This window comes from Gymnoscopelus microlampas (assembly GCF_963454915.1).
Source record: "Gymnoscopelus microlampas genome assembly, chromosome: 6".
Taxonomy (NCBI): Eukaryota; Metazoa; Chordata; class Actinopteri; order Myctophiformes; family Myctophidae; genus Gymnoscopelus; species Gymnoscopelus microlampas.
Genome location: NC_139943.1, coordinates 18,707,908 through 18,719,372, shown reverse-complemented (window position 1 = coordinate 18,719,372; position 11,465 = coordinate 18,707,908). Strand labels below are relative to the sequence as shown.

At 40.8% G+C, this 11,465-nt stretch overlaps 1 protein-coding gene across 7 annotated transcripts in view; it reads right to left on the bottom strand.

The window, feature by feature from the left end:
- Positions 1 to 3,406: 3,406 nt before the first annotated feature.
- ap3b2 (adaptor related protein complex 3 subunit beta 2) overlaps positions 3,407 to 11,465 on the bottom strand; it is a 32,982-nt gene continuing 24,923 nt past the window's right edge. For 2 of the 7 annotated variants that reach the window (XM_084060765.1, XM_084060766.1), the window contains exons 20-28: positions 10,789 to 10,975; positions 10,545 to 10,626; positions 9,773 to 9,882; positions 9,381 to 9,609; positions 9,171 to 9,255; positions 8,459 to 8,556; positions 6,925 to 6,945; positions 3,949 to 4,087; positions 3,407 to 3,734 (exon numbers count right to left, since the gene is read on the bottom strand). In XM_084060765.1, the coding sequence (XP_083916891.1) occupies positions 3,539 to 3,734; positions 3,949 to 4,087; positions 6,925 to 6,945; positions 8,459 to 8,556; positions 9,171 to 9,255; positions 9,381 to 9,609; positions 9,773 to 9,882; positions 10,545 to 10,626; positions 10,789 to 10,975 (1,147 nt within the window). In that variant the 3' untranslated portion in view covers positions 3,407 to 3,538. The remainder of the gene's footprint in view (positions 3,735 to 3,948; positions 4,088 to 6,924; positions 6,946 to 8,458; positions 8,557 to 9,170; positions 9,256 to 9,380; positions 9,610 to 9,772; positions 9,883 to 10,544; positions 10,627 to 10,788; positions 10,976 to 11,465) is intronic. The other 5 variants (XM_084060767.1, XM_084060770.1, XM_084060769.1 and 2 more) reach the window with 3 other exon arrangements.

The following is an 11,465-nucleotide window of genomic DNA, read 5'->3' as shown; positions in this document are numbered from 1 at the left end:
GGATAAAATAGCCAGATAGAAAGGAGCTTCAGTCAAACACGTTGTGAGAGTAGAGACATGTTTCATTCTCTATGAATACATTTGGTGAAAGATAAATTACATTCTTTTTTTAAAGGAGCTGGAAATCATACAGGAAATCATACATGTGCAGGATTCAATGGGAAGACAGTAAAACCAACACATTAAAATGCACAGAGTAAAAAAGCCCAAACTATTTATCAGATTCGTCAGGTTCTTAACTCTGGTCCTATCACAGTGCTGCTTGTTTTGTATTCTACCAGTGAATTATGTTTACTGCAAGGCAAGCAGCAGTGAGAAGACTGAAGTTGAGATCCACTGGTTCTACCATTCCCCAGCTCTGTCCATTGCGGACCCAAACCTGTATGCACTCCTTTGGTCAAACAAACAAAATGCAAATTTCCCAACAGTAAAGTAAATAAATAGTGAGGTTTAGATTAGCAAGGTCACATGGGGTCACAGCAGCAGTGTGCCTACTGTAAAGCCTGACCTTTAACCCTGAAAACATAAATTAAATTAAATTAAGTTGTTAAAAGGCCATAAAATAACATCAGCTGAAACCTTGTTAAAACTCAACATGACCACTCACCTGCATCCTGAACACATTATTGTCATTAATCAAACATGTGATAAATGAGTAATGTTCAGGATGCCCCAGTGTGCACTTCAAGTAAAGTATTAACCAAAATCTGTGTAGGTCAATATCTCATGTCCACACACGCACGCGCACGCACACACACACACGCGCGCACACACACACACACACACACACACACACACACACACACACACACACACACACACACACACACACCCCTTATAGTTTTACTGTATTACATAATACAGTAGGCTACTTACAATAACATTGATGTACTTTTCCAGTTTTTATATGTGAAAGTCCCTTCCAATGACATCACTGTCAGCTTGAATATCGAAATCAGCAGAGAACAGGTGCAGCAAATCACAACACTAGTTTCAGATGTGGAAATTATACTGGTATTTAAACAATTATTGTTATACTGGATTATGAACTGAGCACTTTTTCATGGAGTCAGAACCCTGTGACAGTATCTGTTTTTGTGCCAGAGATATACATTTATTCATTCAGATATCATAGATTCTCAATCAAACCAAATGTGAAGTAACTTCATGCTACATTTGTATTTAACTGAAATAATTTGATAATCATCCGTTATGTAATCTATATTTTCTCCTCCAGACCTTTCTGTGTAATAAAGCCTACAGTAGAGATCAGTAAGATCAGTGGATGATGACTTTCATCATGAGACTTTGCTCTATCTACCACCTACAAGGTCAAACTCAAATCATGTCTGATTGTCATAAAAAATACAGCATTCAGCAATTTGTTACGTTTTGATAATAACAGCTTCTAGAGATGGTTTGTAAAAGCAGCAATGAGAATTTAAACTTTCATATCTCCTCAAACACAGACACTACTGCAGGATGTCTCTCACAGCAGAATGGAGGTGCTAGCAGTGTATTGTAAATGGGTGTAACTGTGTTGTTGTGTGGGTGTGTGGGTGTGTGATAGCAATAGGAAGAGAGAGGACGGAGTATGGTACTGTATAACAACTGGACGTCAAAGGATGGAGATACAGTGCATTCTAGTGATGACGTCTCTTTGTAGGCTAACGCAGAAGTTACTTCCACCATGGGTTCCTTACAGCATGGCTTATGCCAACCACAGACCGTATTTCCTGCATAATTCTAAATCTGTTGAGGAAATCCATGACTCACAAAATGCTAATTTACTTCTGTAATGCCTCATTTCCATAAGTGCCAGGCCGTGCTGGGCCGTTCAGGGCTGTAAGGGGCTAAGCAGCATGGCAGAGCCTTTTACAGTCTGTTTGTCTCTGTCAATCAGAGCAACCAGGGTTAATGTTCATTGCTAAAGTGTTGCTATAGTAACTCAGTGCCACAGTCAGCGGTTATATTTTATGCTAGCCGGCTAAAGGTTAATTTATACTGCATGGAATGACAACATGACGTCATTTCAACTGTAAAAATCCATGAGTAACATTGACTTACTGTACGTACTAATGTTGAAACCTTTTTGCATGAATTAAGGTCAGTAGGCCTACACACCGGGAGCGTTTAAGTTTGTGTTATGAGTTCATGCACACAGAGCGCGACTATAATGAGGCGATGAAGCAACGTAATTATTGTCTCCGCCAGGCCGAAAGGCATGGCGAGAGAGCATGTTTTGCCCCCTGTCCGTCCGTCCATCCGTCCGTCCGTGTGTGTGTGTGTGCGTCCGTCCTGTCTGTGTGTTAGCAGCTAATCTCTGGCACCGTTCGCTCCGAAACTGTGCACACACACTCCCTGGATGCCAATTCAGAACCTCTGCCCCAATATTTTCACATGGGCCTGTTATAGCGCCACCAGGAGGCCGATTTGTGCAAAACCCATTTTTTTTACATTACTCCTACAGATTTTATCCAAACGTCATGCAAATCGGTACACAGTATGTCTATAGTCATGTGATCAACACAAATCTGTCCGATTTCCCATATTCCATCCTCATTGCCTATGGTTGGCTTCCAAAGTTTGCAGGATTTGTCCGTTTTTAACAAAAAGCCTCAAACTATGCACGCAGCTTGCGATTTCCGTGAATTTTCACACACACATTCCCACTAGGCCGAGGAAGAAATGCCACCCTTTTCACATTGGCCTGTATAGCACCACCAGCAGGTCTAATTTAGCAAAACACATTTTTGGAACAAAATGCCTCATATCATGAATGTAGTGTCTGATTGCCGTGAAAGACCTATGAATAAATGGCACCCTTTTCACATTGGCCTATTATAGCGCCACCAGGAGGCCAGAATAACGTACCTGACCTGGCGGAGACCTGTGCTCCGAGGAGCACTTTTTCTAGTTCAATTATATTTCTTTTACATTTTCTGCGCGAAAAAATCATCAACCTGTATGAATGAGGCATCACCAAAATAAAAGTTTGAAGTGAAATAATCACAATGCATTTTCGTATTGTTTATTCGCGTCGCTCCTGGTGTGTACTACTAACTACCTTAACGTTTACGGCTTTTGGCTTAATCTTCATTGAGTGACAGCTGACAGTCCAATCACGGGCACGTAAAATCGAGACCTCGCCTCCACAGCCCCATTCTAAACGGGTCAGCACCAGGTGACACGCGGGTCTGAGAAGGACTGACATGTTTCACCATTATTATGTATGCCCAAGCAGGCTGATATTATAGAAAAGGGTTCTTAACCATAATTTTCACGGCACAGCACGGCACAGCACGGCACAGCGCACTGGTGGAAACTCTGCACTCTGTTGCTGTGGTGTAGTTGTGTTTGGGCGTGTACACTGTAACATCATCAGTGTTCATTTTTCCATTTGTAACTCTGAGAGTGTACAAATGTAACCAAATGGACCCGTACTGGTCCATTTGGTTACATTTGTACATTCTCAGAGTCAAATGAACGCTGAGGATTTTACAGTGTAGGGGAACAGGGTACGTCTGGAGGTGAGGTGTCACTGTGTGAGAGCCAACATGATGTCCTTCACCAACATGGCCCCCACTAGCATCTTCTCACAGTTTATCATCAGCTGGGCACCACGCTCCTCTCTGGTCGCCACGGTGACAAGCACCAAGCTGCCACTGGTCACTGTCTTCCCAGCAAACCTGTGGACAGGAAATTTAGGAGGAGGAGGAGGAGGAATAGGGGGGCTGAGTTCAAAGTTCAGAGGTCACAGCAGCACAGCAGCAGCAAAGATTGGAAACAAAGGTGAAGTAAAGTCAAGGGAACAGAGGAACAAACGGCTGCGTCAGGCATCAGGGTGATGTGTGATAAACAGTGCGATGTTCTGACAGCACTGTGGACAATGAACAAAAACAATGTATTGTTTAATTTGCCACAACAGACCTCCCCCATCCCTCTTACCTGCACTCCTTATCAGAGCCACAAGGCACCCTGCTGAGGTTGGCTGCGGCGGTGACTCTTTGGACAATGGCGTGTTCATTGTGACATTTCTCAGACAGGGTCAGCTTCTCCATCACCTCATTCATACCCATCAGCTGACCTACAGAGAGTCCCACAACACAACAGGTAATTATCCAGAATATTCCACTGCTGGCTGGCTGTTTGTTTGGACACTGTTTGGTAATGATGAATACTTGGGAGAGGTTTCATTCTCAAGAGGATGTTGCTTGTGTCAAACTGGTGTTAAGATGGGAGAGTGTCCAGTGCACTATGATGTCTTGGTAGCCAGGGAAAGTCATGGAATTATATGTTTAGGAATGCCTTCATTCATTCTTCAATAAGTCTAGCATCTGTTCTCGCCAGTTGTGAAAATAAAAAGAGTGTCTGAGGTCAGACCTGATGAAACAGTTGATACATCAATCTATGTAAAACCAGATACTACTGCTGAAAATGATTCTGTAATGTACTCATGTTTCTCAATGGGTCCAGTAGATTCATTAAATGGTAACACTTTAAAATAAGGTCACACGAATTGGCATTAGCTAATGTAGTTAACATGAATTAATGGATAAACACATTGAAACATCAGATTCACTTTTCATTTAGTTAGTAGACAACACAGTCAGTGCTTTAGTGATTCCAAAGGCTGTGTAACATACATGTGGCACACAATCAACAAGCATGTCAACAAGCATTTCTCGAAGACTTTTCTAGTCATTGACCATTGTCTGTCCTGATCCTATTATGTTACACTTGGGGTGGATTTCCCAAGTGTGACATAAATGTAAAATGGCTGCCTTGTGAGTATGATCAATGGTTTTGTGAACATTGTGTTGATGGAACAGTGAGTGAGGGTGTGTGTGCTCTCAGTGAAGAAGTGCAGTGTCTTAAGAGAAGGTTCTAAGATGCAGGTTAGCTCTAGCCTGGTTATCAGACTGAAGCTTCGTGAAGCTTAAAGCAGAGAAGCAGTCCACTCAGTGGAGTGGGCAGGGTCTATGGTCTGGAGCCAGGCTAGGTTAGCTCAGCTCTATTTATCTCAACACTGCTGTCTTACAGAGGTTATTTTCAGTACTGTACATCCATGAGGCTGGTTAGGAATGTTTCAACACAACATACAGTACATACTGTATGTACATGCATACAATTGTTACTAAAGGTTTCATTTAAAAAAATCAATTTCAGATTATATAACAGAAAAAACAAAAGATTTCTGTCAATTTAGAAAACAGATGATGATCCTTAAAGACAACTTTAAAGAGATGAATATGTTTAATAGTTACTCATAATGCTCTCAGGTGTCATTCAAATGTTTATTTTTATTTGTTATTTTGCAGTCAACTTCAAATATTGTGTTGACAAGTGACACAAAGTTTGTGTTTTCCCAGTATAAGAACTATGAATGTGTTAAAAATGTTCTACATCTTGGCTTCTACTCACTGTAACTCAGACAATTATACAGCCGTTGATTTTGAGATGCTCAAATCCATGGAGATGAAGTCACTATTATACCATCATCCAGCCGCTAGTAACCTGCTAGAGCAATGCTGTCCAGTCATCTGCCATGGGACTTTTGAGTGTATGCAGGTTTCTATTCCAACCAAACTCTACATCGGCTCATCCTACTAATGAAAGGGTAAATTAGCATAAATAACCTCTGTGGGTTCAAACTTTCAAACATGTTGCAACAAAGAGCATCTATAGATAAACTTTTTGTTACCACCGTGCTCTGACTCCTCTGGTGCGATATTCTCTTAGACCAATATCATATTTTATTATTTCGGCTACAAAGGACAAACGTTTCGGCTATCCAGCCTGACGAAGGCTGACGAAGGCTGGATAGAAACGTTTGTTCTTTGTAGCCTAAAGACACGGGGAAGAAATAATAGAAAAGTTAACTCACTCTTGTCATTCTGAGTGCGACCCATCACTTTTGTAATATAACAAAGAGCATCTGACATCTTCATCAGAAAGATAAAGACCCTAAGCGGGATGAGAGACGTAAATAAACTGACTGGGAGCAAGTCACTTTCACCTGCTATCGATCAGATTGTCCTGCACCTTCAAATGGATGTGTAAGCTCTTTTTTCTTTTTAAGCTACTTAGCAGCACATAAATAAAGTAATTAAAATCAGCCCCACCCTTACCAGCTGCAACATTAAAGTGATCAACACACAGCATTACTTATTCCAATAATATGATTGTGAATTGATCCACTCTGCATTTGGTATACTGTAAGTACATTTTTATTCCAATACTTTTGCAATTGAGTTTTTCTACATTGTAGTGCAAAAGGATGTTAACAATTAATCAACTATCGATTAATCGATCGTTAAGAACTTCTTGGTGTTGGTGCTGGAATTGCTGGAATTGAACATTCTGCAGAGGTTACTATTCATTACATTTCTAACAGACTCTTATAAGGATAACACCAGAATTTTCATGACAAAATGTTTCAGCATTGTCTCAGGTGCTACTAAGCAGTTGGTACTTTAGTAATAGTAAATTCAGGTTCTCAAGAAAATCACCGCTTATCAATGAATCGATGATCGATCGATAAGGTGAATCGACTATCGATTAATGAATGAATCGATCATTTGCATACTTTTACTTAAGTTAAACGTCCGAGTACTTCTTCCACCACTGCGTGAAAGTGTCAACCCATAGAGAGCAGAGCAGCAGCTGCTTTCTTCCCTATGTGATTCAGCATGGATTGACCCTTTATCACACCTTCAACCAGAGATGGAATCCCCTGGTTGAAATAAAAGCCTCCATATACTCAGGGGGCAAGGGGTGGGGCGTGTTGGACTCAGCCTGAAGCAGTAGGGAGGGAGGCAGAAGGAAGGGAGGTGTAGGTGGTTGCTGGTGTGAGGCTAGCTGGCTAGAAGGCAAGTGCCGCACAGATAGCTGGGAAGAACAGATCTATCAAAGTCAACTTACCAACATTCTTTAACAGTGCCTCTATTGGAACCAAGAGGGGAGAACCATGAAAATGACATGATGTAACACAGACTATGATTTGATCGGAGATGAATGATATTTCCTGTGGCTGGTTTGGTGTCGTTGTCTACCCTATTAGCCACCTTGGATACTATAATAGGGCCATCAAATTTGAGGGTAGAGCAGTGGTTGTCAAGAGCAGCAGTGGTTGTCAAAAGAATACTACTGACTGGTTTTCATTTTATCGGTCAAATCAGGTCTAATTTACACGTTGGACACATGCAATTTAGAACTTGTTAAAAAAGGACGCTATCAGTGGAGTTGAGATCCACTGATCTAAAGATCTTGTCTGTTTGAACATTTCTAGTTGATTGGTGAAGCAGTCGAAGCGGCTGGTGAATGTTTACCAGGGGACACAGAATTTACAGTTAGCAGTTTGAAAGAAGGTCACATGGTTTCCCAGTTGAAGAACAGAAGACGAATAAATGAAGCAGCGTCTGCTTATATAATGGAAGGAATACAGACTGGTACTATCAAGTACAGGTTTCAAATACAAAACAGTACAAGTGAAACAATATGATGAGTAATAGCTCATCATATTGCCTCAGTATAATGTGAAACACTACGTTTTGTTTTAAAGCAAGAAGCAGTATTATGAGCATGAACTACAGCGTTTCTACTAGCAATGCCAACATTTATTTCAAGATGAGACCAGACCTCGCTTTTGTGTTGTGTCTGTCAGAGCCAAACTAATGGCCCTTATTAAGGACACATCCCCTGTTGTCCATAAGCCCGTTATTGGAAGAAACTCTCCCGAGTCTGTGACTGCTTTCATACTTTCCTTAGAAGTAGTCAACCCACTAAGAAGAGGTGGGGACAGACACCGGGTACAATTACAAAGGGAGGCTAACTGGATCCATTTCCTAAATACAGAGTTCCCAAAGGGATTGAATGAAGAATTATTATTGAATTGTTTTTTGTAATCAAATTATTTAGTTGTGGCGATTGTGGAAACTGTAAAATACAAATACTATTTATGATGCATTGAATGTAAACATGACTGTATTATAAATTATATTCACTAATGAGACACAGCTGTGCACTATCGTTTAGCTATATATGTCACTTCCACCCGACGTATTTTAGTTCAAAACACTGAGGAAGGCCTACGTGCCGAAACGCGTCTGTTTCTCGAGGTAGACTGCTGCTGCTGTGCAAACCTCTAATACAATTTATATAAGAAACTATACTCAAGAGAGTGTGGATAATCCTTTCACTGCTTTCAAACAGAATCACATTATTAACTATGCGGAACAAACTGCCTAAGCATTTTAGACTGGTAAGATCAATATCCTCTTTAAAACCCCTGAACTCTTTTATAGCTTTGTTTTAATGCAATGATTATTACGCTGCCAGTGTTTTAATTTATTTCTTGAAGAGTATGTTTCCTTTTATATTGTTATATTGGTCTAGCCTTTATTTTGACAGCATAACACATTATGTAGCTATTACCCGTATTGAATATTCAACTGACCTTGCTCCTTCTTAAACTCATTCTCTGTCATGAAGATGGGAGTCATTAGCTCTCCAACTGGCGGCTGAATCGACACAAAGAACTTCTTGGTGTTGGTGCTGTAAACAAACAGAACAGAGGTTTGTTATTTTATATTGTATATTGTATCTAATCCTATTATGTGTGTGGAATACACTGATCAGCCAACTCATCATAATGGGACAATCCTAAAAATATTGATCACTGATCACTTTTCAAATTGCCTGATCACAAGGCCGAATGTTATGTTGTATAAATGTGCTTGTTATCTTGATTATGTTTCTCAAGCTGCTTTCCAATGCGCGGCATTGGGTTCTGCCCATATATGGAGATCCCAGACGAGAGAGGGAGGAAGAGAGCCAATTTCACCAACGCAATAACCCGGCCAATATGTATTTCATTGTCAATCCAATAACCCCGGCAACGGCGGCCAAGCTGATTACGTGTCGCAAAGCGCCACATTTTCTACTTGTAATACTGTATATATGGAAGCATGTTGTTTGCTCCCGTAGAGAATTTGATTAGGATAGATTTTAATTCTCCAGGCTTCCCTCCTCTCTTCTCTCACCCCACTGTGCACGCTGTCTGTGCTGTCTGATTGATGACATTGGCCATTGGAATTGGCCTAAAAATCCATAATCGTTCTGCCCTACTAAGAAATGAGGAGGACTTGCCCATTTTGTGTTTGTCTCACCAGAGTTGGAAGTTAGCAGCCTGCACTGAGTCACAGAAGTCAATGCCCATCATGATACTAGCCGACTCCCCCGCTGGTAACACCTCTGATCATATCAGAAACATTATGATTAGACCAATAATTTGAATTGTCAAATGATAATAACAAATGTATGCAGTTAGTCTGTAATCTACTCTCTTTCAAATGTATTCATTTAAAATATCTACTTACCAATCTCAGCGAACTCCTTCACCCTCATTCCTGACTGCAGGCGTGCGTCCTCCATGTGGAGGCTTTTGACCTCGGAGGACGAGCTATTTGTGAAGGTGATCTGAACGCCCACCATGTGAGGGTCTGGATTGAAGGGCTGTCTGCTGAAACAGTATTCCACTGACAGACCTTCGCCTGTGATACGATGCAGCAACTCATAGCTCTTCATCGATCTGGATGTAGCGATGGTCTACAGGAAGAATGCGGTGTGGAAGGGTGGAGGGAGGTATATTTTGAAACATGATTTGGCAGGTCAGAATGAGCCCCGCCCTAGCGGTAACAAAAATGATATTATAGTGATAATAACTTTTGATTACTATTGTGACGTGTGTCAGACTGGGAGATGTACTCACTGCTGGAGACATGATCTGGTCTGTCAAAGACAATCCTTCCAGATCTGTTACTAGACTGCTGGAGAGGAACGAGTTCACAGGAGTCACCTGGGGAGACGGAGTGGGTTCAACTGCAGAGGAGAGAAAAAAAAATGTTTTACTCACTTCTTTACACCTGTAAACCTGTGACATGACAAAGATTATTCTGAGAGGAAAAAAAAAACTCTGCTGAGATGTATGTATTCATAAAATCGGTATCAATATTGAACTATACAACTTGGCTACTGGGAGTGTGCATGCAAAGTTTGTTTGACGCCGATCTGTCCAGCGGGGACTGAGATTAGCTGTGCACAGACGGATGAACACACGGATGCATGGACAGGAGCGAAAACATAATCTCCACCTCCAGGCCTATATCAGCCTGATGAAGATAATGAGCTAATTTTGGTATATTTATTTATCGTCATCTTCCATTCATATTTCCTTTCTTTGTTTTCTTTTTATTCTTTTATTTGGTCATTTAGTGGTCATTATTTACTTATCATATTCTTAATTAAAAAAAATTATATAAAGTATTTTTTGTTTGGTATAAAATTGCATAAGATGAAAAAATACTACAGAGAAAAAAAACAAATGTCCTTATATTGAACCTCTCAAGAATTCATTAGAAAAAGTTAATCCTTCCAGATTTTATAAAACACCCTGGACCCTGCAGTCTAGCAATGTGTTACTTATTTTGTCATTACACACGCACTGGGTCGGTATAGTATACATTATGAGTGACATAACTTACAATCATCAAAGTCCAGTAGAGACATCTCCTTTTTCTCTGTCTCTTTCTTGGCTGGTTTAGAGGGAGGTTTGGATACCGCTGTCTGAGAAGGGAATGGAACACAAGGGCCATTAAGAACTGGAGGCTCTGTAAAAAGCCTTGGGTTGAATTTGAACTCGAGCCAGCCGCGGGAAGGACTACAGCCTTATTCACGTGACATGTGCTCTTCTTACTCAGTGAACCACCAGGGCACCCCAATCGGTACCTTTTTTTTCTTTTTGACTTCCGTGTCAGACTCTGAATCATCTGTGTCTGATTGGCTGCTCTCAGACTCAGACTCCTCTTCTTCAGACTCTGACGCAGAGGCAATCTTCTTCTTCTTCTGTGGCGGTGGTGGTGGTTTGCTCTTCCTCTCCATCTTCCTCCTCTCCTCTTCATCACTGCTCTGCTCGCTGGGGAGAGAAGAAAATGTCAAAGGTCACGAGGAGCATACTGAAATATAAATTGTTTGCTGAAAATGACACTGATTCTGAATAATGCAACAAATGAGGATATTTTCCCATTACTTTTACATTGATTTAAATGGAAGTGCGTGACTGCGTTTTACATGTCAGATGCAGTATGGTCAGTAGGAAATAAGGTGAATGAATTGAATATATTTGGGTACAAATTTCTAGGCCTAAGCTAATATATAGATATCAACTCAACTTATAAAATCCTGTGTTACTTTATCCATTGGTACACTCTCACAATTAAATCAACACAGGGTTTTGCAGTGTGTCTGGTGTGTCCCTAATGCCTGGCAAAGCACAGGAGCAACTGCTCCAAGTTGAAATGATGGAAATCACAGTTGTCTCTCTGTGCAAATAAAAATGTGTACCCTGTATGTCACCCTGTATGTCTCTCTGTCTGTTTCTATTGGTTCAATAAAGACAAAAAACT